This window comes from Temnothorax longispinosus, chromosome 6 (assembly GCF_030848805.1).
Source record: "Temnothorax longispinosus isolate EJ_2023e chromosome 6, Tlon_JGU_v1, whole genome shotgun sequence".
NCBI lineage: Eukaryota > Metazoa > Arthropoda > Insecta > Hymenoptera > Formicidae > Temnothorax > Temnothorax longispinosus.
In genome coordinates, this window is record NC_092363.1 from 9039750 (window position 1) to 9067679 (window position 27930).

At 41.8% G+C, this 27930-nt stretch overlaps 3 protein-coding genes across 9 annotated transcripts; all 3 read left to right on the plus strand.

Moving 5' to 3' along the window:
• Nucleotides 1–45: 45 nt before the first annotated feature.
• Nucleotides 46–27899, plus strand: LOC139814183 (LITAF domain-containing protein). 7 transcript variants are annotated; one of them, XR_011732355.1, is made up of 6 exons: nt 46–270; nt 361–647; nt 1241–1368; nt 1476–1632; nt 1725–1883; nt 27425–27899. XR_011732355.1 is itself a non-coding variant. In XM_071780266.1 (5 exons), exons 3-5 carry the CDS (start codon nt 1254–1256, stop codon nt 1828–1830), a joined length of 378 nt encoding a protein of 125 aa, XP_071636367.1. In that variant the 5' UTR covers nt 48–270; nt 361–647; nt 1241–1253; the 3' UTR covers nt 1831–3189. The 7 variants fall into 7 exon arrangements, 2 of the variants coding, with proteins under 2 accessions (XP_071636367.1, XP_071636368.1); XR_011732356.1 differs by having other exon boundaries at nt 27819–27899; XR_011732353.1 differs by having other exon boundaries at nt 48–270; nt 1725–2051.
• Nucleotides 11450–13598, plus strand: LOC139814873 (uncharacterized). The gene is made up of 2 exons (XM_071781371.1): nt 11450–12398; nt 12712–13598. Exons 1-2 carry the CDS (start codon nt 11450–11452, stop codon nt 13596–13598), a joined length of 1836 nt encoding a protein of 611 aa, XP_071637472.1.
• LOC139814875 (uncharacterized) lies at nt 13609–14637 on the plus strand. The gene has a single exon (XM_071781374.1). The coding sequence runs from the start codon at nt 13609–13611 to the stop codon at nt 14635–14637; it is 1029 nt and encodes a 342-aa protein (XP_071637475.1).
• Nucleotides 27900–27930: the final 31 nt, after the last annotated feature.

The following is a 27930-nucleotide window of genomic DNA, read 5'->3' on the forward strand; positions in this document are numbered from 1 at the left end:
CTATAGCGGGGAGCACACACTTCTGCACAACGCATAATGCGTAAGCATAAAAGAACTGATTGGTCTATTTCCTTATGCATATGTGTATGGACCAATCAATTTTCTTATGCTTACGCATTATGCGTTGTGCAGAAGTGTGTGCTCCCCGCTTATCGCCTATTGTGCAAGAAGGGGCTTTATGTTTACGTTTTACACTTATGGTTATGGCAATTCGTATGCGAAAGCCTGGGGCTCGATTGCGTATCTTGAAACGAGGTAAAAAATACAAAAGTGAGGAAATTCGCTAGAATATCTACGATTTTATTTGTCAAAATCTAGTAAATCTGTTCATTTTTGTAATTTATTTCACCTCGTTTCAAGATACACAATCGACCTCCTGGACCACTCTCTCTCTTCTCTCTGCTGGAAAGCATCTTATTTACGCACGCGCGCACAAACACACGCACATCCACTCGCGCGACACACACACACACACACACACACACACAGATACACGACACCTACACTCGTTGTTTATGCAAAGCCACGGATCACCAGTATCACCACGGATGATTCGGTGTTGCATGCGGAACTTTTAAGGATCGAAAACGATCGTCGTGGATTCAATAATCACAAAAGAATCGATTTTATCGCTTTATCGAGGACAAGTAAGTAATTATGACGCAATTACGTTATCGCGACACGCTATCGTGACCGAAACGTAGACCGAAACAGGGTGGGGATGTTGTTCAGGATGTGCGTCAAATTTCACAATCGGCATTCGCACGTTGATTGACCTATACTGTCCTTCGACACGATCGAGATCCATCGTTTGTTTCATCGGGCGTACATACACAACAGTCTGATTTGCTCGAGTTTCGCGTTCTCTACCGTTTCGTTTTTCTTTTTTGCGTGAAATTTTACGACCAAAAGCTACAGCTGATCTCAAGCAGCCATCGACGAACCCCCTTATCGTTTCTCTTAATTTTTTGTTGTCCCCACATTGATTTATATTTTTAGCATCGCGCGTCACGTCTAAAATATAACGATAAACAACGCTACAGATCACTTTATTATCTAACATGGTCTTTTGTTTTCATGTAAATTAAATCATATAAATTGAAATACATCCTCACCTATCTAGATTTACATGTACTGTTTTAACGTATTATTGCAAAATTTTGGTACTGCTAAATTAATAAAATATGAAAATCCTTGAATATTTGGGCATCGCATCATATCAAATTTCTCATATTGACAGCTAGAAGAACATCATGCATAAGAATGGACCGCCGCCACCTTATGAACCACCACCTTATGCGCCGCCTGCTTACTCCCAAAATGTGGGAGGCGTTCCTCCAGCTAGTCCGTTTACACCTGCGCAAACTTGTATGTTGAGAAGATATAGAATTTATATTAATTAATGAAAATTACTTGATTAACTGATGAAAATATACATGTTACTAATTGTATTCTCTGTGCTCTGTATTTTACAGATGCAAATGGGCCTACTATAGTCACGACTATTGTTCCGCTTGGACCACAGTCGACTCATACAATCTGTCCACATTGCCATGCTGAAATAGATACAACAACAAAAACTGAACCTGGCATGATCGCTTATATCTCAGGTGTTATTATAGCATTGCTGGGGTAATTATGATTAATATTTTGAGTTACATTGCGTTATATTTTTATAGGTATAATTTATTGTAATGCACAATTTCTGTTTTCTTTTATATTAGATGTTGGTTTGGTTGCTGCTTGATTCCATGTTGCATCGACGAATGCATGGACGTTCATCATACCTGTCCAAACTGTAAAGCTTATCTGGGACGTCATAGAAGATAAGTGGATTGTATTAGCATCCACGTGTTACATTTGAATGTTGAAATATCTTTACGGTACTACTAATTCCAATGGATATACTAAACTTGATTTTGACATTGTACATTATTTTGACGAACAGCTCTTTGGTCAGAGAGTGATGATCTATAAAAGATGTAGCTCCAATTAGATCAATCTAGTTAAATCTTTATAACGAAATTAGTGGAAGGATGCACAGTATCTAAGTAATTATACAGTTCTATATAATTTTTTAATGTCTACAAGATAACATTGCACACAATTCATTATTATAAGGCACGGATTTTGTAAGAATATTTTTCATGTTTTTGCGTGAATTGCGGAATTATGTGCAATTATGTGTAAGATTGTGGTAATTATGCAGAGATACGGACCACTCTTCGATGACTTTGGCCTTGATGTTGTCAAGGAGGCGTATCTAGGGGTTGGCGAAACTGGCCCTCGCCAGGGCCGCAGGCCCGGGGGGGGGGGGTACATAAAAATTACCCCAGAAATCTGACTAGTTATTTGTGTAAGGTAATGAATTCAGACAAAAGCTGGGAGCTAAACGATAGGAGAAATGACGAGACGTACAGCCCCAGTAAAACAGGAACGTCACATCCACGTCGAATCACGTAATTTCGTCGAATTCACGTCGAATCCACGTAGCAATAACGTGGATCCACGTACTGTTTTACTGGGGAGTATGAAGATTGATCTCCAAAGACAGTAGAGTTTAAAAATTATTTAAAAATTTATAAGATATTTAAAATAACTTATTTTAACATATTTTATTATTAAATTTGCCAAATTAAAATTGACATAAAATGTCGAATTTTATTTTTTACATACTTAGATTAAATTAATGTGATGTGTTAGCCCTGCCTGATGCTCTGGTGAAAATAAAAATCAGAGCATAAGAGGAGAATGATAAATGAGTAAACAAAACTTATATATATATATATATAATATATATAGGAAACATAAATTGGAATGCATCTTTTATGTTTCACTTCCAACTTACGTTTCCTAGAAATTTCATTTACGTTTTTGTCACTTTTCGCTTACATTTGACTTACGTTCCGATTTTTATTTTCGCCAGGGTGCGAGTACACGTGTAATACAGGTACTCATATAAATATGGGTATTCGCATGATACAGGTATCCGTGCGATACGGGTACAATACGGATACCCGCGTAATCGGTCTTTATTCAACAAATGACATCAACAAATGACATCAAGACTGCATGCACTTTGAATTTATTTAAATTTACCAGTGACTGTAGCATCTTGCAAACATAGTTTTAGCAAGTTCAACTTAATAAAGAATTATCTCCGTTCTGCGATGAACCAAGAAAAATTAACCAGCCTTGCATTATTATCAATAAGAAAAAGTGGTTTTACACATAAATGTAGATGCAATAATAGACGAATTCGTGCTGTACTTCCGAAAACGTCCATGGTCAGATTTAGGTGAAACTTTGTGAATAGATTCCTTTTAGATAAAAAACACATATACCAAAAGGATTTTTTGCGACTTCAAAGTTTAGCAACTTTTTAACATTTTTAACTTGTTGCCTCCGCACATACATTTTCCACGCGAAACAAACCAAAACAGCTCTCAAGTAATGTAAACAACCATAAAGTCATACACAAAGTACAAATATATTAATTTGCTGCTTCTGCGTATACATTTTCCACGCGAAACGAGGTGCCACATAAGTTTAAGACTTTCTATGCGTGGAAAGCTCACGCATGTACTTTGGAGGCACACTATGTGTCTATAGTTTAATAATAGTGGAGCCCCCCGCAGGGAGGCGGAACCTACTGCCTTCACGCATACACTTTTCACGCGAACCGAGGTTTACCCCCACCTCCCCTGCTTTCGGGGGAGGTGCGGTAGCCCCTCCCTCGCTTACGTGTGTACTGTTTACACACACAGTATAAAAATTCATATTAACTTTCCACGCATGAAAAGTTCACGCATACACTTTTCACCCGAACCGAGGTTCACCCCCACCTCCCCCTGCTTTCGGGGGAGGTGCGTGCGGTAGCCCCTCGCCCTCGCTTACGTGTGTACTGTTTATACACACACAATTAAAGTATTATTTAAAAATTTATATTAACTTTCCACGCATGAAAAGTTCACGCATACACTTTTCACGCGAACCAAGGTTCACCCCCACACCCCCTGTTTTCGGGGGAGGTGCGGTAGCTCTTCCCTCGCTTACGTGTGTACTGTTTCTCTCTCTCTCTCTCTCTCTCTCTCTCTCTCTCTCTCTCTCTCTCTCTCTTTCTCACTGCTAATTCTGTGTATATTATTATACTATGTGATAGATTATATAAATTGATATCTCGAAAACTATATAATGCATCGTAGTTTATAACGTTTCTGATTTTCTGAAGTTTCATCAATGATGTTTATGTTATGACTTTGACGGGTATGACTTTATGGTTGTTTACATTACTTGAGAGCTGTTTTGGTTTGTTTTGCGTGGAAAATGTATATGCGCGGAGGCAGCAAGTTAAAAATGTTAAAAAAGTTGCTAAACTTTGGAGTCGCAAAAAATCCTTTTGGTATATGTGTTTTTTATCTAAAAGAAACCTATTCACAAAGTTTTACCTAAATCTGAGCATGGACGTTTTCGGAAGTTTCGCCCGAATTCGCTTTAGCCAAGGCAAGAAAAATAAAATTGTAACTTTTATAAATTTATATACATTTATATATATAAATAATGTTTCCTATCTAAAAAAGAAATGTTTCCTCCTTATTTTTCTATAATAAATCTTAAAAAAAGGCATGTTAAATCGATACTCGCATCTCTCAAAGTCTTCTCGAAAGTCTCGAAGTTTATTGTTGACTCTTTTCCGCAATGCTGATTGGTTCTCTTGCTGCGCTAACTTCGTGAGCGGCTGTCATAGCATAATTTTGACAGTGTATATCTGTTGCTAAATAGCGCGCGCGTAGCGCGCGTCTGTGATGTCTGTGATGTCTAGTATACATTAAATTAGATGTTATTTTTTCTGGGGGGAGGGGGCGTCGATACAGATCTTTGCTAAGGGCGCAAAGGATCCTAGATACGCCTCTTTGTCAAGGTCAACCATCTGAGTGACCTGAAGGTTTTATAGCTGTGGGTCATTGTTTATTAAAAAGTTATAAACAAAAAAGTTAAAGAAATCTAACGGTTTGTGATATATGTGTGTATAGACATGTACACACTTATCAACAAAGGGCTACCGTCCGTCCCCCACAAACGGGATAGGATTGGGATAGAACTTGGTTCGCGTAGAAAGTTGAAAACCCGAACTGTACATACAATGATACATAGATCTCGGTTTGCGTAGAAACTTGAAAACCCGAACCGTACAATGATAGACCTCGTTTCGTTCTGTAAGCAGGGGTGGGGTGGATCTCGCTTCGTGTGGATGATTCTCTGGACAGCAATGTACTTTCCATGCAAAGCGATCTCCACTCCATCTCACCCCATCCCTGCTTACAGGGCGAAAAGAGGTCTATCATTGTACGGTTTGGGTTTTCAACTTTCCACGCGAACCAAGGTCCACCCTCACCCACTTCCGCCTATATGTGTACTGTCTATACACACATATTAGCAAATTTCCTTACAGACGATAGACCCTCATTCCGCGTACACGTGTGGGCAGGGAGGAGCTCCACCGCCCACGCATTCAATAAATAATATTTACAATTATAATCATACAATTATAGCAATAAAGCAGAGAATACTTTGTATAGTTTGTATTCATGCTTTTTAACATATAATAAAATTGTATACAGGGGGTCCCATTTTAAATGACGACCTCAAATATCTCTTGAACGACACATTTTAAAGAAAAATGTTTCAGAAAAAAGTTACAGAGTTCAAAAGGGGCCAATAGACGATCTTACTAGATTTTGGGTCCTGGCCCCGTGTTGGGCTCAGCAGGGCCCAAGTTAAATTTTTTAAATGGAAACCTCTATTTTTTATTGTACGAGCTTTTTCTACTAATTAAGTTGAACAACTTTTGTCTGAAACTTTTTTATTTGCCTAATACTTTTTGAGATATTCAAGGCAAACTTGGTAACTTTTTCGATATTTAGCTTACGATATCTCGATAATTGTTTATTGAAAGGAAAAATGATACAGGACTTTTTGACTTAATTTGGTCTGAAGAATAAGCTCTTGCAATAGTACCGCAACTTTTTTAAATACTTTTGTACCTATACATGAAAACTCTAAGGAGATGTCTACACAAGTATTTAAAAAAGTACTATTGTAACAGCATATTCTGGAGACCAAATCAAGTCAAAAAGTCCTGTACCACTTTTTTCCCTCCGACGAACAATTATCATAAGCTAAATATTGAAAAAGTTACCAAATTTTTCTTGAATATAAAAAAAATATGAGGCAAATAAAAAAATATTTCAGACAAGTTGTTCAAATTAATTATAGTAAAAAAAGTGATGGTACAATAAAAATGGGAGTTTCTATTTAAAAAATTTAACTTGGATTCTACTGGGCCAAACACGGTCCCCGAACCCAAAATCTAATAAGATCCTCTAGTGACCCCCTTTAAAACCTGTAACTTTTATCTAAAACATTTTCTTCTAAAATGTGTCATTCAAAAGATATATGAGGTCGTCATTTAAAATGCAACACTCCGTATGTACACAATTAAGAATTTAATTGACTATACTAGCAATGATACTGGCAATCGTTCACGATTATAATCATTGCCAGTATAGTCAATTAAATTCTTAATTGTGTGAATTATTGAGTGGCGAAGTAAATGTTACTTATTCACTCCGTATATACTTTTCTATACCAACTATTTACTGCTTTAACAAAAAGACTGTTCAATATATTAACGATTCACTGCTTTAAATGACTTTTCTTCGTTCATACATGTACATATACTATTTTCACATACGTATTAGTTGGTTTATGCCTTTTAATACTCAAAATAACTACTATATTTTTCAAACTTCTTTTATTAATAATAAATTTTATTAATAACTTTTTAATAAACAATGACCAACGGCTAAAACCTTCAGAAGGTCACTCAGAAGGTGACCTGACAACATATCAAGGTCAAGGTCATCGGAGGGTGATCTGTATCTCTGCATAATTATCAAGATTTTTAGTAACAGAAAGCGTGTTCAAAAAACATTGTGTATAACTCGTGAAAAAGTGAGACTTCCATATCAATTTATGCTTCCAATATTAATAGATTTATGACTTTTATTAATTTCTATTATTAATATAGATATATGTACTGTAAACTGTCTGCAGCATTGATTTTTAAAGATTAATTTGTTATTAATCGTGATTTATGCCAGTTTTTGGCTCAAATGTTATTGTTTAGAACAAAACGTTAAGGTGACTATAAAATTGATAGGCAGCAATAATACAAGCAGCTATCTTTACTCATTGAGCCGTCCAACTCTATAAATATAATTAATAATATTGTACGCATTGATAAATTTTTTCTAAAATATTATTTCGGTAAATTTAAACTAAATCACAACACAGTGGAGACCACTCTCAATTTTTTAGCGTAATTTATGCTAAAATACTTAGCTTATTGTTAGATTAGTTAGATCTTGATTTAAAAAGTCTTGATCTATTTCGTATACAATAAATCTATCTCGTATACAATATTTTTATCATGAAAGTATACAGATTATCAAACGAAAATTGATGTTGATAACTTATGTTTTTATATCATTGACTCTACGTTCACACGGCGGCTCTCTGGTTTAATAACTACCGTATACTATCCGATCCAAAATTTTCCTTCTTTTGATCATAATAATTATTTAGATATGAGCTTTTTCGATATTTGAACTACGATATTTGAAATTTATAGTATACAATATATAGTATATCAAACATTGTTTTAAATGTTTAGAGTATCAAAATAAGTTCATATTTAAATGATCGTTATAATTAAAAAACAATTTTTGGATCGGATAATATACGGTAGTTACTAAATCGGATTACAAGCCGCTGTGTAAACGTAGTCATTGAATGGATAGCAGCTGATATATCACGTTTTGCTAGAAAGCTTTAGAAATCTCACACTCGTTTAAAAAGGAAAGATACATATATATATATATATATATATATATGGGACGTTCCATATGTCAACCGGGACAGGGCCGTCTCCAAAATTCTATTGAACCGATTAAAATGGTTTAGGGCTTAAAATCTTTGTTTTTGTGTGCTCTATCAAATACAGTGTGGTACTTTTGAAAATTCAATATGGCGGTCAAAATATGGCGCTTCATATGAGTTAAAAACACAAATCATATGATTAAATTGTTGTTTCTAATGGAAAAAAGAGGATACATAGCTTGTGAGATAGCACTAAGATTTAGATGTCTCTCAAAAAAATAAAAATAGCGGATCTAATATGGCGGACGAATTTTTCTTAAATTCATCAGATTCACTTAAAACTCGTTACTTAGGGGTTTTTGGGGTTGCTGATTACGAAATTGAAGTCAGATTTTAAAAATTCAAAATGGCGGATCCAATATGGCGGACTAATTTTTTTTAAATTTATCGGATTCACTTGGAACTTGTTACTCGGGGGTTTTTGGGGTCGCTGATTACGAAATTGAAGTCAGTTTAGAGAAATTCAAAATGGCGGATCCTATATATCCAACAAAGGCAAGATGTAATAATCCAACCAACGAAGGCAAGATGTAATGCATAATCCAGCCAGCAAAGGCAAGATGTGTAATCGACAATCCAGCCAGCAAAGGCAAGATGTAATAATCCAACCAACCTTGGTTACGAACGAATGTATTTGACGTATTCTTATTGAACAGATACAGTAATAAGCTGATACAATACGTTATGCACAAGACTGATGCAATGGACTGATATAAAGAATGTAATAGCAAATCGTAACAATTAAGGCACGCGTGCACGCGGGACGTCTCTCTCTGAGGGCGAGTAGAACGGAACCGGATCTAATGAAATTAGATGGCGTATGCGCTGCCGTCTCGAGCGCTGTCGTCCCGAGCGCTGTCGTGCAGACCGTCCAGAGCGGCCACCTTGTTGAAATCGAGCCGTCTTTGGTCCTTCGCGTTGTATAGTCGTGCTGAAACTGGACAGGTTTACAAAATCTATTGTCTATTTACTTTAGTTAACACACTTTAGTTTATTCGGATACGTAACGACTTGCACGTTAGCCGGCAGAGACAGAACTGAACAGAACATAAGTAAAAATTATCTAGAAAAGAAAACTCGACTCTCAAAATAATATACCCGGCCATAAACTATAATAATCTAGTGACAAAATCGCCGTTGCCAAATCCAGCCGGTAACTAGATCGCGACCCTAGCGCCAATATCCAACAGTAACTAGATCGCGACCCCAGCGCCATACTCCTGTGTGATTGTTATATCCAACACTCCTCTTCAATCACACAAGACCGCAATCTTCTCGTAATGTCTTGAACCGATGTGCTAGTAGTGGCTTTGTAAGTAAATCCGCCAGCATAGCCTCTGTTGGACAGTACTTGCATTGCACGTCCCCTTTGCTGACAAAGTCCTTCACAAAATGATACCTAGTATCGATATGTTTAGTGCGGTTTGACAGCTTCTCTTCCTCAATGAGTTTGAGGCAGCTCTGGTTGTCCTCGTATATAGTGATTGCTCCGCCAACTGGATGCTTCACGTCATCTAAAATTCGATGTAGCCATAAAGCTTCTTGACAAGCGCTGGACAGAGCAACGAATTCCGCCTCAGTTGTTGATAGAGCCACACACGTCTGCTTCCGACATGCCCAACTCACGACTCCACCATTGACCAGAAATATGTAGCCACTGTTTGATTTCCGGTCTGCCTTGCTTTCAGCCCAATTTGCATCTGCGTAGCCGAAAACAAACTCCTTGTTTGCTGCTTTATCCAATGTCAGCTTCAATTTGGAACTGCCAACCAGATATTTGACAACTCGCTTCAATTTGTTCCAGTCACGTTGAGTTGGTCTACTGACCTTTTGTGCCAGGATTGACACGCTCGCTGATATGTCCGGTCGAGTGCACACCGAAATGTAGAGCAGACACCCAATCAGACGTTGATAGTTTGCGTTGTTGAGTAAAACCTCTGTTTCGTCCTTTGATTTGTCGTAGTTTGGGTCAATTGGCACGTTTGATGCCTTGGCTTCATTTAACCCAAACAATGATGCCACTTGATGAATGTAGTTCGTCTGACAGATTTGATAATATCCTTCCGGATTCTTATCAATCTCTAATCCCAAATAGTACCGGATCTCGCCAAGGTCCTGCATCTCGAATTCCGAAGAGAGCGCTTTCTTCACTGATTCGATCACTTGAAGCTCCTTACTTGCAATGACCACATCATCCACGTAAATAAGTATAAAGCACCACTCGTTGCTCAGCTTCGCTGAATACATGCACGGATCCACATTACCCTGGATGAACCCGATCTTCTCTAGTGCGTCATGAATCGCCTCATTCCACGATCTAGCTGCCTGCTTGAGTCCGTATATGCTTCTCATGAGTAAGCAGACAAGATCCAATGCGCCTTCTCGCTCATATCCTGGTGGCTGTTTCATATAGATCTTTTCTTTCAGTCTTCCATTTAGAAAAGCTATTTTTGCATCCCAGTGAAATACCAGCATGCCCTGTTCTGCCGCAAGAGTCAAGAGAATTCGAAATGTTGTCTGCTTCACCACGGGAGCGAACACCTGATCGTAGTCTGTATCGTTCTCGTTTAATTATAGATGAAAAATTGTCTTTCCCGCGCTTTGCGAGTTGTGAACCCGGCTTTAGCTACACTCTGATTCGCTATCGTTCAGGAGAGCGCTCAGTTACTTTATATCTTATATTGCGGAAGAATCGATCTCGATCGATATATGTAATGGTCACGGTGCCACGCCCCAGAAAAAACGTACACGATTTCTGCGTACAATAAAGACAATTGTTTAAGTACACACAATTGAGTTAATTAATTCGGAAGTAAGCAGGTGCTGTACCAGCACACAGTGCCTCTCTAGCGAGTGGAATAAAATCGCAGGAGCTCGCAAATACAAATATGGTCCTTCGAGCCGGATACGCCGGCAACAGTCGATTGAGCGAGCTACGAAGTACGAAGGCATTCTTTGACGTAAACGGGCACCGTGCGAACAACTAAACGCACAATCACAATTGCAATACCATTGGGGCTTGCCGCACATACTCACAAGCGGGCATACCACGAGCAAGTGCACCTAACCTAACTACGAGCAGTCGTCTATCACGGTCACGGTCTAGCACGGTCAAAGGGGCATTGGCACATACGGTGCCATATATCAGCATAGTAACAGCAGCAATTATCACGGGGACATCGTTTTATACGAGACACCAAAAAACCAAAGGGGCAGAGACATCAACAACCAAAGGGTAGAGACGTTGGCAACCAGAGGCAGAGACGTCGGCAACCCGAGGACGAAGGCGCCGGCACTACAAGGCGAAAACACTAGTTACAATCATAATTATAATAGCATTAACATTAGCACAGGTAAAGCGTTACTATTATACTCGCGTACAGTATTATCGATATTACGAAGGTCACAGGCGCCAGTATTGGCAATTCAAACTCAATAGATTAGCAAGATGGATTTAGACGCGTTGAAAATTAAGCGAAGAACATTGAAGGGTTCTTGTACGCGTATAAAAACATACGTCGATAGTGTAAGGAATGCCCCGGACATAAGCGATGAAATGATTGAACAGGTAAAGGTTCGTAATGACAAGTTAGATAACTACTGGAACGAATACGACGAAATTCAGTCGCAAATCGAAATTTTAGAGAATTCTGACGGTAAAGATCGCGAGGCTTTTGAAGCATCTTTTTTTGAATTAAAAGCACAAATGCAACAATTAATAGATAATGCCTGTTCGTCACGGATGTCGCAATCAAACGCGGCAGCTTTCAATGTTAATGCTTCACAACAACAACACGACAATTCACACATACGTCTTCCTAAACTGAATTTGCCAACCTTTACCGGTAAATATCAAGAATGGACTCCGTTCTCGCAAATGTTCCATGCAATAATTACCAATAACGCTAAATTAACGGATATAGAGAAATTTCAATATTTAAAATCCTCGTTATCTGACGATGCTGCCGATGCAATCGAATCACTGGAATTACCAGAACAGAATTTTCAAGTAGCATGGAATATATTGGAGAATCGTTATGATAAGCTTCGCGTAATTGTACAGGCACATATTCAGTCAATATTGGAGATTCCCTGTATAAAGAAAGAAAATTATACAGAATTGCGACAATTACTTAATGTAACTACGAAACATATCAATGCATTAAAGGCTCTTAAACGTCCCGTAGACAGTTGGAACGACTTGATCGTGCACATTTTAGCAAATAAACTCGATCCTGTAACATTTCGCGACTGGGAGGATACGCTATCAGGTCGTGAATTACCGCGTCTTGAACAATTGACAGAATTTTTAATAAAAAAGTGTCAAACGCTAGAGTCCATAATTAATAAGGAAAACACAGCTACATTGTCCGGCAAATCGAATCAATCGAATTCACGTAAATCCGCCATAAATTGCATTGCATCGGTGACTTCGAAATGTAGTTATTGCAATGGAGATCACCCTATATACTTCTGTCCATCATTTACTAAATTGCCTGCAGGTCAGCGAGTTGCGGAAGTAAAAAAGCGAAAACTATGCATAAATTGTCTGAAGTCGAAATCTCATCAAGCAAAGCACATCCAGCAGCTGCAAAACGTGTGGGCTAAAACATAATACACTCCTTCATCTAAACAAACGAAGTGATGAGGATCCTACGGTCAAAAAGCAAACTACACAAGCATCAAAGGATTCGAACAATATCACCGCAGTGGTGACGCATAATCTGAGTAAAACTAAAGATAATTACGTATTGTTATCGACTGCTTTGGTCGACGTCTTCGACAATGATAATAGCAAGATACTATGTAGAGTATTACTTGACAGCGGATCACAAGCCAATTTAGTTACGCGGGAATTTGTATCAAAATTGCGAATACGTACTAAGCAACATAGCATGTCCATCGTTGGGATTAATCAAGTAGCTACAAGTTCAAATGAAATTGCGACAATCAAGATTAAATCTCGTTACAATAACTTTCAAACCATCATTCAATGCCTGGTAACAGATAGGATAACAGATTCCATTCCTCTATTTCGCATAAACAAAGAAGTAATAAATATTCCGAAAAATATACAGCTGGCGGATCCACAATTCAATACGCCGTCTCAAGTGCAAATGCTAATAGGAGCTGAGTTATTTTGGCAATTATTGTGCGTAGGACAAATTAGACCATCCATCAAGGGCCCTACTATTCAGAAAACGCAATTAGGATGGATAGTTGCAGGAGGGCTCGGTAACGAACTTCAAGGCAGGAGGAAATCGAGAACTCCCTCCGTAAATGTCATGTTGTCAAGGACTGATCATCATAAGGTAAATCTCGATAACGCGTTGACGAAATTCTGGCATATCGAGAACGAATATACAAAGCAAAGCATTATGACACCCATGGAGCGTCAATGCGAGGAACACTTCTTACGCACGGTCAGGCGGAACGAAGAAGGTCGTTTCATCGTCGCGCTACCGATAAAGCCCAATGGAATACAATTGATCGGTGATACGCGACAGATTGCATTATCAAGATTCAATAAATTGGAAAAGCGTTTTAAATATAATGAACAGTTAAAAAACGACTATTCGCAATTCATCAATGAGTAGTCGCAATCACATGCGAGTAGTTGAAGAATCAGAATTAGGAAACACGAAAAGGGTATACCTGCCTCATCACGCGGTCTTTAAAGAATCTAGCAGTACCACTAAATTGAGGGTGGTGTTTGACGCATCCTGCAAATCGGACTCCGGCTTTTCGCTCAATGACATATTATTGGTAGGAGCTAATGTACAATCAGATTTGATAGCAATATTACTAAAATTCCGTAGATTTCGATATGTTTTCACAGCAGATATAGTAAAAATGTATCGACAGATATTAATTGACGATACTCAAATTATTCTACTTATTCTATGGAGATTTAATACTAATGAACCCATTATCATTTGCAAAATGTTGACATTGACATATGGGCTCGCGTCTGCAGCACACTCAACGACACGTAGTCTCGAGGAATTGGCCAAAATCAATCAAGATGACCTGCCTTTAGGAGCGGAGGTCCTCGAAGAGGATACTTACGTGGACGACGTATTATCGGGAGGCGACACCATAGAAGAAGCGATTACAAAGAGGGATCAAGTAGTCACCATTTTGAAATCAGGGCAGTTTGTACTGAGCAAATGGTCCGCTAATCACCCTCAGCTCTTGAGCGGATTGTCCCAATCATCATCGCCTCCAGGCAATATCGCCATCGATAAAAACTCAGAATCTCGGATACTTGGAATGCAATGGAATTCTTCAGAGGATGTATTCAGGTTCACGATCAACGTTGATTCAACAAGCACCAAGATCACCAAGAGAACAATGCTTGCCGAAATCTCTCAACTGTTTGATCCGTTAGGTCTTTTGGGTCCGGTTATACTCAAGGCGAAGATTTTAATTCAAGAATTATGGAAAATTCAAATGGATTGGGACTCAAACGTCCCCATGAACATACATACTCAATGGAAGCAATTCAAATCTCAACAGCATAAACGAGCTGAAGATCAAGAGGTTTATACTTTCTACAGCAAAGGTAGAGGAGGTACAACTACATGGATTTGCAGATGCAAGCCAATCGGCGTATGGCGCGTGTTGCTATATTAGAACTCGAGATGCAGATGGAAACTATCAAACTATGTTATTGATATCTAAATCAAGAGTGGCCCCAATCAAGGCAATTTCGCTTCCTCGCATGGAGTTGTGTGCAGCAGTGTTATTGGCCCAGTTGCAAGAAAAGGCAATCAAATCTCTCAAGCTTCCAAAGGTGAGAAAATTTCTGTGGACTGATGCATCGATCGTATTAGCATGGATAAGGGCTTCAGCACGTAAATTTGAAACATTCGTTGCTAACCGTGTTGGCGAAATTCAAAGGCTGACGGAAGTAGAAGATTGGAGGCATATCGATACTAAATCAAACCCCGCGGATATAATATCTCGTGGGGCGGGTCCTTCGGAAATAGTTGGAGCAACACTTTGGTGGGAAGGGCCTGATTGGCTAAAATTAGACGAAGAGTATTGGCCCGAATCAGTTGTACGCTGCGCCACAGTGCCGGAACAGTTATCCAATATTCTTGTAGTCAAAGCGGAGTCTCCAATGTTGGATGAATTGATTGCCAAATATTCCAAGCTTCAAAAGTTAGTGCGAGTATTAGCATATATATTTCGGTTTATTAATAATTGTAAGACTACATGCGAAAAAAGACATACTTTGTTAACGCCGAAGGAATATGAAGATTCGTTACAATTTTTATGCAAATTCGTGCAGCGGCAGGAATTCGCCAGCGATATAGGACAACTCGAAAGATCAAAATCCGTACCAGTCAATAGTAGATTATTGTCATTAAATCCGTTTATTGATAACAAAGGTATACTGCGGGTAGGCGGTCGTTTAAAAAATACAAATCTAGTATACGAAGCAAGGCATCCTATATTATTACCTAAGAGTCACACGATTACAAAACTTATTATTCGTTACGAACATGTTAGAAATATGCATGCCGGGGTTCAGGCTACTCTTTACTCAGTTAGAGAACAATTCTGGCCTATAGCGGCGAAGGCCACTGCTCGTGATATTATAAGAAAATGCGCAATATGCTGGAGGGCCAAACCTTCTATGTCTGAAGCGATTATGAGTGACCTTCCCAGTTCGCGAGTTCAAATGTCAAGACCGTTCACGCATTGCGGGATTGATTTTGGAGGTCCTTTTCTTATTAGGGAACATAAGAGGCGTAACGCCAAACTAAATAAGTCGTACATTTGCGTTTTTGTCTGTTTCTCCACCAAAGCGATACACATCGAGCTAGTTGCTGATTTGACATCGGAATCATTTATGGGAGCCTTTAAACGATTTATAGCGAGAAGGGGTAAGGTATCCTGCATATACTCCGATAACGGGACTAATTTTGTAGGAGCCGCTAGGGAGCTTAAGGAATTACATGAATTATTTATTAAGGAACAGACACAGCGTAAACTAAATGAATTCTTTGTCGAACAGCGAATAGAATGGAAAAACATCCCACCAAACGCGCCCCACTTCGGAGGTCTTTGGGAGGCCGCCATAAAGTCGGCAAAATATCATATGAAAAGGATAATCGGGGACGCAGCATTAAATTATGATGAAATGTCTACCATACTCGCTGAAATTGAAGCCATACTAAATTCGCGCCCTATTAGTCAATATTCAAGCGATCCGAATGACATACGTCCATTAAGTCCTGGGCATTTTTTAATAGGCGACTCTTTGAATAGTTATGCGCATCCGGACATAACTTCCATCAAAATGAATCGTCTGTCGCGTTGGCAAAGGGTCGAGCAATTAAGGCAGCACTTCTGGCAAAGATGGAGTCTTGAATATTTGAATCAACTGCAGGGTAGATCAAAATGGAAACTTAATAAGGGCGAACAGCTCAAGGTTGGACAGATAGTTTTGATTCAGAGATCAGGATTAGCACCCTTTCAATGGTTACTAGGACGTATCGAGAGTGTTAACGAAAGCTCTGACGGCGTTATTCGATCAGCCGTCATCAAAACTAACAATGGGTTAATTACTCGACCCTTGACCAAGTTATCAGTGTTACCTAGCAGTTTAGATGCGTAAAGTATTATTTGTTTCTGCGTAATATCTTACATTGTATTGCATTCATTATTACTTATATTATACTTTATATCTAATATCTCATACTACATGATGGATTCGCGCCGCCAATATGCTATATTATGTTATGTTTCTATAGTGCATTACAAGACGTTCAAATTGCAACAAGCGATAAAGAAAGATATGTATTATTTAATTTCTTTATATTTGAAACCTGAGGTTTTCAAGGGCGGCGGTGTATCGTTCTCGTTTAATTATAGATGAAAAATTGTCTTTCCCGCGCTTTGCGAGTTGTGAACCCGGCTTTAGCTACGCTCTGATTCGCTATCGTTCAGGAGAGCGCTCAGTTACTTTATATCTTATATTGCGGAAGAATCGATTTCTCGATCGATATATGTAATGGTCACGGTGCTACGCCCCAGAAAAAACGTACACGATTTCTGCGTACAATAAAGACAATTGTTTAAGTACACACAATTGAGATAATTAATTCGGAAGTAAGCAGGTGCTGTACCAGCACACAGTGCCTCTCTAGCGAGTGGAATAAAATGTTGAGGTAGCGTGTGGAAAGGAGCAAGCAGGATTTTCCTTTCAGGAATAGAGTTACTCTGTGGCGTATGAAATAAATGCTTTTATTCACTTAGCGTGTTAACTATGCGGTAGTTCGCTTGCGACTGACTTTTACAATATGGCCGCACTCGCGGCTCGGAGGCTCTCGGAGCCCGCTCACCCGAAGTGCCGCGCTCGACACACATCGCGCCATCTCTGAATACGCATACGCGTCAAATGCGACGACCTGCCTTAACACTTCCGCCGTCCGAGCGTTTGACAAAGATCCCGAGATTTATACACAGTTCGTTGAACCTATTTCTCGGGAGCGCTTTCGTAAACAAGTCTGCTAATTGAGCCTCGGTAGGCACGTAGACAACATTGATCTCGCGATTCTCTACCTTCTCGCGAATATAATGATATTTTATATCTATATGTTTCGTCCGCTTATGGAACTCCGGGTTCCGAACTAGACGAATCGCGCTCTGATTGTCGACGTACAACGTTGTTGGCTTATCGCACCTGTAGCCTATTCCACCTAAGAGCGTGCGAAGCCATATAGCTTCTCTTGCCGCAGTCGCCGCAGCGATATATTCGGATTCTGTTGTGCTCATGGACACAAGTCTCTGTCGCTGAGATGACCACGTGACGATACCGTTCGCGATGCAAAACGCATACCCCGTCGTTGACCTTCGAGTCTCGACGTCGCTCGCAAAGTCCGCGTCTGAGTATCCCGTTAACTCGATTCCTGACTCACTTGCACGATACTCAATCCCTACGTCTATCGTTCCGATCAAGTATGATATAATCCGCTTCACTGCTTGCCAGTGACTCTCGTTGTGATTATTGAGGAATTTGCTAGTCGCGTTTACCGCATACGCTAGATCCGGACGCGTTACTACGGCCAAGAACATAAGCGATCCCACGGCTTCGCGATACGGCACTTTCTGCCTCTCATTTTCACTTGACTCTACCGGATACTGTATTGTGTGAGGATCCGCCGGCACGGAAACCTCCTTTGCTTTGCTCATGCCAAACTTCTCGATTATTTTTCTCGCATAAGCCGACTGATGCACGAACATAGACTTTGACGCTCGATCTCGCTCGATTTGTATTCCGACGAAGCTACTACAGTCACCGAGTGTCAACTCAAAAGCTTCGCTCAAGCCCCCGATTATACTATTGATCACTTTCAATGATTTCGCGGCAACTATACCGTCATCGACAAAAACCGCAAGATATATCTCGTATCCGTCGTAAATACCGTAAAATACGCAACTGTCGGCATCAGTCTCTTTCAAATTAAAACGTTTTAAGAACTCCGTGAATTTAATGTTCCAACAGCGCGGTGCTTGTTTAAGCCCGTAGAGTGACTTCCTGAGTAAACACACCACACTCCCTCGATCCCCGGCTTCTTCGTTGACCACAAGACCCGTCGGCAGCTCCATCCGGATGTCCTCGTCAAGCTCGCCGTGCAGGAATGCTGTTCGCACGTCGAACTGCATGACCTCAAGATCGGCCTGCGTGATGACAGCAAGAAGCACTCGGAGTGAGTCGTACCTTACGACTGGCGAAAATGTCTCGAAGTAGTCCACACCTTCTCGCTGTTTGAACCCTCGGGCGCACAGACGCGCCTTGAACTTTTTCACGTTTCCATCTGTGTCTCGCAGTATCTTGAAGACCCACTTAGAGTCTATAGTCTTCTCTCCTGGAACGCGCGGAACAATTATCCACGTCCCGTTCGTTTTATGTGCTTCGAGCTCGTCCTCGATAGCTTCCGCCCATTGACTTGCCTCTGGGCTAGTTATAGCCTCCTGGTACGTAGTTGGCACGTTGTGCCCTGCACAGCACAACGCGTATCTGGCCGGAGGGCGCAACGAGTCTCGATCGCGCAGCGACCTTGGTGTCAGCGCTTCCTGCTGCTGCTGCTGCTGCTGCCGCTGTTGAACCTCGACGTCTTCGACTCCGCCTCTTCGACCTGCCTGAGCTCCTCTCGCGTTATCGGTGGCCACATCGTCAGCACCGGCGTTGCCGACGACAGCTCTGTTACCGTGACCCGCGTTTTGCTCTTCCTCCTCACCATCGTCATCACTCGACGACGGCAAGGTGAGTTCGACTTCGGATTCTGACATCTTTGGATCCCCTCCGTGCGCTCGTTCATTGAACACCACGTGTCTGGAGATAGAAACACACTTCGTAACAGGATCAAACAAACGATAGTTCGACGACTCGCTGTCGTAGCCCACCAGGACCAGCTTTTTCGCTCGAGCGTCAAACTTCGTAGTCTTCTGCTTCGGCACATACGCATAAGCGTCAGAGCCAAATACTCGCATGTGACGGAGATTTGGCTTCTTCCCCGTCCATTGTTCGTACGGAGTACAACTTCCGCCGACTCGCGACTGTCCCGTTCTGTTGATTGTGTACACGGCTGCTGCCGTTGCTTCCGCCCACAGATGTGCTGGTAGATTCCTCGCCTTCAGCATCGTCCTTGACGCCTCGACGATCGTGCGGTTATCTCGCTCCGACCTCCCATTCTGTTCCGGCGTAAACGGCGCCGTGGTCTCCAGTGTGATACCTCTCTCCTTCATGTACTTCTTCATGCGTGCATTACAATATTCAGTCCCATTATCGGTGCGCAGGGTTTTCATCGTGCGCCCGAATTTATTGAATATCAGACGTTCGAATTCGACAAATCGCTCGTACACGTCTGATTTGTGACGCAAGAAGTATACGTATCGAAATGCAGTGGCGTCGTCCTTGAAAAGCACGTAAAATCGTGCACCGCCTGTCGACTCCGTTGGTACCGGTCCACACACATCACTATGGAAGTATTCCCCTGGATTTCTTGATGCTTTGCCGCTGTTGCTCCTGAACGGCAACTTGTGAAGCTTGCCGAACTGGCACGCCTCGCAGAAAAATTCGCCCGAATTTTTCACGTTCACTCCATCTGCCAGCCCTCGACTCACCAGCTCGGTGAGCGCCCGCTTATGAATGTGGCCCAGCCTCTCGTGCCAGATTTTAAAATCCAGCGACGTCACGTTGATTTCTCGTTTCGGTTTCGGTCTTCGGAAGAACATACGGTACAGCCCGTTCTCCTGCCTCGCTCCGGTCGCCTCGATCACGCCTCCTCGTGACACTTCGACGACTCCGTTTTCGAAGCCGACTCGAAATCCTTTCTTCGTGCATACTCCTACTGAAAACAAGTTTCGAGTAACACGTGGAACAAGCAGCACGTTCTCGATCACTCCGCTGTTCCATTCGCCATTGGCATACTTCTCGATGCGAATTTTACCGATGCCTGTTACCTCGCATTCACCATCGTCTCCCAGCAGAACTGTCTCCCCAGTTACCGGTCGCAGCTCTTCGAACCAGTCGCGACGCGACGTTATGTGTTCCGACGCCCCGCTGTCGGTGATCCACACCTCTCGTTTATCCGCTTTAATTAGTTGCTGAATCTGCCCGACCGACGGTAGTAGCTGTCGCACTTCTCCGTCTCTCTCGTGCGAATCTACCACAAACGCGCAGCTGCTGCCGGACTGACCTTTCGTGTTGTTGTTGTTGTCGTTTTGGTTCTTCCTCTTGTCACACTGGCTGGCGTAATGCCCTTTTTCTTGGCATCTGTAGCACTCAATGTTTTTCCTCGGCTTTCTTTTCTTCCTGTTTTTGTCCTTAGACTTCGCGCCGTCCTTCAAAGCACCTTGCTTCGTCACTGCTAACGCGCTCGCCGAATTTCCATCCTCGCCAAGATTTTGATCCTCGCGAATGAGCCGCTCTAGCAGGTTTTCAATCGTTTGCCGTGCCGGGTCCACACTGTCCCATGCCGTCTTGAACACACTGAATCTCGTCGTCAAACTCGAGAGAATCTTCGCGATCACTGCCGCGTCTGAAATTGTCTCGCCGAGATCTTTTAACTGACGCGCCATGTTCTGCACCGTGCTCACATGTTGTATGACCGAATCGGACGGACTCATCTTATACGAGTAGAACCGCTGCGTTAGCGTACCGACGTTCGCCGCAGATTTCTGTTCATGCATCGTAACTAATTTGTCCCACATTTCTTTCGCGGACCCGCACACTAAAACACTCATCACTTGATCGTCCTCCATCGCCGACGAGATGATTGCTGTGGCTTTTGCATTGTCTTTGATCCATGATTTCATAAGCCCAGCGTTCGGCCCTTCCGCGTTCGGCGGCCTTCGTCTCGTGCCATCGATCACATCAAATATTTCACTCGCCATTAGCACTGCTGTGATCTGGAACTTCCATGATTGATAGTTCTTCCCGTCGAACCTTTTTACTGACCGCACTAGCCCGTCATCCGGCATTCTTGATTCTGATCACTCTGTCCACGCGACAACTGGAACCCCGCCGACACACGACGCGACGCGAAAAATGTCCACGATGCTCTCGAATGTTCTCACGAACTCGCTTCACACGATGTCCGCGACGTTCTCGAATGTTCTCACGAACTCGCTTCACACGATATCCGCGACGTTCTCGAATGTTCTCACGAACTCGCTTCGCACGATGTCCGCGACGTTCTCGAATGTTCTCACGAACTCGCTTCGCACCGCGTGCCTTGCTCGCACACCGAAATTCGTATCGCGTGCCGCGTACTGCGTGCCTTGCTCGCACACCGAAATTCGTACCGCGTGCCTTGCTCGCACACCGAAATTCGTACCGCGTGCCGCGTACTGCGTGCCTTGCTCGCACACCGAAATTCGTACCGCGTGCCGCGTACTGCGTGCCTTGCTCGCACACCGAAATTCGTACCGCGTGCCTTGCTCGCACACCGGAAATCGTACCGCGTGCCGCGTACTGCGTGCCTTGCTCGCACACCGTAAATGGCCGCCTCGACCACCTGTTCCACACGCTTCTATATTCGCGACTCAGTCTCTCCACCGCACGTTTCTCCTTTCCAACACTAGGCACCGGCTGCGATGCCTGGGCCCATAACCTGTTGAGGTAGCGTGTGGAAAGGAGCAAGCAGGATTTTCCTTTCAGGAATAGAGTTACTCTGTGGCGTATGAAATAAATGCTTTTATTCACTTAGCGTGTTAACTATGCGGTAGTTCGCTTGCGACTGACTTTTACAATATGGCCGCACTCGCGGCTCGGAGGCTCTCGGAGCCCGCTCACCCGAAGTGCCGCGCTCGACACACATCGCGCCATCTCTGAATACGCATACGCGTCAAATGCGACGACCTGCCTTAACATAAAATCGCAGGAGCTCGCAAATACATAGTCTGTCCCATATTTTTGCGAAAATCCTTGGGCGACTAACCGTGCCTTAAAACATTTGATGCTCCCATCCGCATTCGTCTTCAACTTAAAAATCCACTTGCATCCTATTGGCTTTCGATCGCTTGGCAACTCGCACAGCTCCCAGGTCCCATTCTTTATCAGCGAGTCCATCTCACTGTCCATGGCCTTGATCCATTCGTCCTTCTGTTCGCTAGCCATGACTTCGGTCAACGTCTTTGGTTCTGCTACTTGAGTGCTAACTGTATTGATTTCCTCAATAACGCGACGAGGAGGGACGCTTTTATTTACGCGCTGTGAGACGCGTACCTGTTGTTGCTGCTCTGCTTCGCCTTCCTCATCACCCGATTGTTCTGTTTGCTCATCTGCTGATTCGTACTCCGAATCGCTGTTCCGCTCACGAATATCGTTCCACTCCTCTTGAACGATTACTGGTTCTGGATCTTCCTTGTTTAGGTTAATCTCGATATTGGCTGATTCGTCCTCTGAAATTGTTTGTCCTTCGGATAAATCGATGTCAACCCTTGATGCTAAATACATTTTGCTAGAAAAACGTACGTCCCAACTGATAACCATCTTCTTTCGAAGCGGATCGTAGCACCTGTACGCCTTGGAGTGTTCGTCATAGCCAACGAAGATCATTGGTGCCGCCACGTTGTCCAATTTGCGTCGCTTCTCTGAGGGTATGTGAACAAAACATTTAATTTCAAAAATTGCAAGATGCTTCGTACCTGGCTTGCTCCCTGTCCACAATTCATGCGGTGTTCTGTCAACTGCCCGGGAAGGTGAACGATTTTGGATATAATTAGCTGTATTCACCGCCTCTGCCCAAAAACTGTATGGCAGCCCGGCCTCAAGAAGCATACACCTCGCCATCTCGACAAGTGTCCGGTTTTTCCGTTCCGCCACGCCGTTCTGCTGTGGCGTGTACGGCGCTGTATACTGCATTCGGATTCCTTCGCTTTTTAGCATTCCGATGACCCTTTTCCCGACGTACTCTCCTCCTCGATCCGACCTGATCACTTTAGGTTTACGCCCAAACATAGTCTTCACCATTTCTATATACTCCTTCAGCTTGATTTCAACCTCTGACTTCTGTTTAATCAAGTAAATCACTGTATACCTGGTAAAGTCGTCGATAAATGTGAGTACGTAACGCATCCCACTTGGTGATACTGTCTGCATCGGTCCGCAAACGTCTGTATGTATGAGATCGAGCGGCGCTGTCGATTTGCTTAATGATTGTTTCGGGAATTTCATGCGCGTCAGTTTTCCTTGAGCACACACTTCACAAAATGTCTTAATGTCACAGTCTTCAATTGCCATGTCATTGGTCAGTTTTTTCGAACACATTAACTTCACTGCTTCTGGATCACGGTGGCCAAAAACCCGATGCCAATAGTGGATGCACTTCGATTTGTGTTCACTGACCACACCTGCCGTTATTGGTTTACGTAATCGGAATAAATTTGAATGTTCGTCCGCAATCCCGATCTTTCTGTCTTTATACAAGATTTCACACGCGCCCGGCACGAAATTCACTGTATAACCGTTGTCTAAAAGTTTCTTTACCGACAGTAAGTTTCCGTCAATATCCGGAGCGTACATCACTTCCGAGACTGTAGCCCGCGATTCAACACCATCTGCATTCACAAATCGAATCACGCATGTCCCTTTGCCTTTTACGCTCACTTTTTCACCGTTCGCGACATTGAGATTATTGCACACTGTCTTATCAAGCGACACAAAGTACCGTTCATCGCTCGCTATATGGCACGTGGCCCCCGAATCAATAACCCAACCTAACCTGCATGACTGCCAGCCTTAACCATGAACAAAAATTCCTGATTTTGTTCTACTTTATTGAGCTTCTCCGGTTTCGCCGCCTTATTTTCTTTATCCTGCTTTTCCTTTGTCTTCGTTTCCTTATTCTGTTTTTCTTTCCAGGTTTTGTATCGCGTGTAGTCGCGCTTCATGTGCCCACTTTTCTTGCAGAAGAAACATGTTGTGCTTCTATCCGTTGTTTTCAATACCGTTTCACCGCCATCGCTGCCATGCGCTTCCTTTCGGCGATTGTATTCCGCGAGCAACTTCGATTGCACCAAGCTCAATGTCAGGTCTGCCTCCGGCCTTGTTTCGAGCGCCGTGACCAGTGTGTCGTAGCTTCTTGGCAGGCTGCTTAATATCATTCCGACGATCCAACTATCCGAAAGCTCTTCACCGAGATCTGTTAATTTCTGAAATAGATCCGTCAGATTGGTCAAATGATCATCCATGTTGCCACTTTCTTCCATTTTACTACAGCAAATGCGCCGAATCAGAGTCACTTTATTGCTCAGCGTGTCCTTTTCATGATACGCCTTGAGCGCATACCATGCTTTCTTCGCTGTCGTCGAGTTCCTTATATGGCACAATTGACTGTCGTCGACCAAAAGTCCAATCCATCCGCGCGCTTGATCGTCTCGCTGTTGCCATGCAGCAATCTGTTTTGCATTTCTGCCATCCGCCCCTGCCACTGGTTTGTCCTCATTCACTACGCTCCACAATTTTTCTTTCATGAGTAACATCTCCATCCTGTATTTCCATACGAAGTAATTTTGTCCGTTTAACTTCGCCATAGTTGTCTTTGTTACGTCCGCCATATTTTGCCGTGTCGATGAAACACTTTATTATGCACGCACTAAAACTGGGCCCATAACCTGTTGAAATCGAGCCGTCTTTGGTCCTTCGCGTTGTATAGTCGTGCTGAAACTGGACAGGTTTACAAAATCTATTGTCTATTTACTTTAGTTAACACACTTTAGTTTATTCGGATACGTAACGACTTGCACGTTAGAGCCACCGCACAAGACTCTCGTATGGTCACGTAGCGTAACATAACGTGAGCCAACGCACAAGAAACGTATTGGTTACGACCGTTACGGCGTTATACGTTTCTTGTGCGTTGATCTACGTTACGTTACCATACGAGAGCTTGTGCGGAGGCTCTAACCGATACGTTTCTTGTGCGTTGATTCACGTTACGTTACGCTACGTGACCATACGAGAGTCTTGTGCGGTGGCTCTTAGCCGGCAGAGACAGAACTGAACAGAACATAAGTAAAAATTATCTAGAAAAGAAAACTCGACTCTCAAAATAATATACCCGGCCATAAACTATAATAATCTAGTGACAAAATCGCCGTTGCCGAATCCAGCCGGTAACTAGATCGCGACCCTAGCGCCAATATCCAACAGTAACTAGATCGCGACCCCAGCGCCATACTCCTGTGTGATTATTATATCCAACACACCTCAACACAATGGAATGTTAATGAAATGATGATCTGCTGATCGTCTTTTGTTTTCAGGGTTTCGTAACTCTAGGGCGAACTGTTTAAAACGAGACTCAGTCCGCTCGACGCTCACCGCTCCTAGGTAAAATATAGGTTCAATGTAAGAAAAAATAGGTCTATTGTAGGACAAAATAGGTTCTATGTAGGATCAAAGTAGGTTTAACGTAGTGACAAAGAAGATTTAGTGTTGGTTAAAAGTTAGTTCACTGTTAGATTCGTAATCAGCGACCCCAAAAACTCCCGAGTAACGAGTTTCAAGTGAATCCGATGAATTTTAAAAAAATCAGTCCGCCATATTGGATCCGCCATTTTGAATTTTTAAAATCTGACTTCAATTTCGTAATTAGCGATTACATCCAAATGTGCAGAGGGATGGCTATTTTGAGAAAGAATGCCCCATATATATATATTATTTAATTTTGCATATCTTACAAAAGTGACTGTAAACATTACTTTGATCAAATATCTTAATGCGTGCAAATAATAAGCTTAAAATGTCGTTTGACAAAATGAACTCGATATTATTGCGAGAGAAGAACTTGCGTTCATAACATAAAGTAATGGTAAAATATAGAGTCCCTCTAATAAGAGTCGCGACACGTAGCAGCAACTTTTGATTGGTTCGCATTTTCGGCAAAAGCACAAGAAACAGTAAGAGAGAGAAATATAAGAGAGAAAGAGAAAGCGATATAAATGTATATCGCGCTCTCTCTTTCTCTCTTATTTTGCCGAAACTCAAGATGTCGCAACTCTTATTAGAGGGATTCTAGTAAAATAACGTTTAAGGGTCGACAGGAGTAACACTACCGACCTCTGTCGGGTTGCTTAGCTGCGAGTCCGTATTTTATTTATTATAAATTTTTTAAGAGCCAAAATGGAAAATCCGGCTCTGTACCAGCTTGCGGCTGATCTTACTGATTAAAACAAGCGTAAGTTTAATGAGATTCGTTAATTAATTTGGCTAAAATTTGGGACAACTGTTCCTAAGCAGCTTTGCAGCTCTAAGCAAGCCTGAAAAAGCTGCTTAGAAAAGGTTATCCCAAATTTTAGCCAAATTAATTAACGAATCTCATTAAACTTATGCTCGTTTTAATCAGTGAGATCAGCCGCAAGCTGGTACAGAGCCGGATTTTTCATTTTGGCTCTTAAAAAATTTATAATAAATAAAATACGGACTCGCAGCTAAGCAACCCGACAGAGGTCGGTAGTGTTACTCCTGTCGACCCTTAACAAGATGATATCGAGCTATCAAGAATTTGCTTATTTTTGCGCGTGTGTGCCTCAAATTAAACAAGATTTTATACACCTCCTGTGCTCTTATTGCAAGATAATTTCTATCTTGTAATGCATATAAAAGAATGTTAACAATAAGAGAATATCAACTTGTACATCCATATATTTGATATATCTCTTTGTAAATTTTATCTTTGATACATGTAATATATATTTGTAATATATTTAAACAGAAAAATTATAAACTTGATAACATTGTGCAATCTTAAAATTGTTTAAAGTGAATGTGAACAATAAATGAATCAACTTGTGTCCACATATTAGAGTTCCTAAACTCTACACATATTTAATATTAGGTGCTTTCCAGTTAACGACACAAGTCGACACAAGCGTCATTCTATTTTTGTTGCTCACTTAGATGTTGAGAAGAGACAGAGGGTGTGTTCGGGGAGACGCTATTAGCGCTACCTAGCGCTACTGGCTGTTCGCGAAGCTCTATGATAGCGCTACCAAACGCTATCGTGACGTCATTACTGGTAGTGTTATACGTCATAACTGCTCACTACCAACGCTCTTCCTTCCGAGGTAGTGCATTAATAGCGTTAGCGTTTACAGGCTCTATGAACAGCGCAATAGTTAATGGTAGTGAATTGTTGTGATTGTTTATTTGAAGAAAAAGCTTTGCGTGTGCACACGTATTGTAAATATCGTATTAATTACGAAGTTACAAATATGGATTATATAGAAACAGATATATATATATATATATATATATATATATAATATATTTATATAATAATTTTCTTTTTCAGCGGCGGCGGAATTGGCGGGTGATAATTTATCGAAATAAACAAAACTAGCAAACAATAAATACTCAGCACTTGTTTTCAAAATACGATCATTTCATTAGCATTACTAATAATG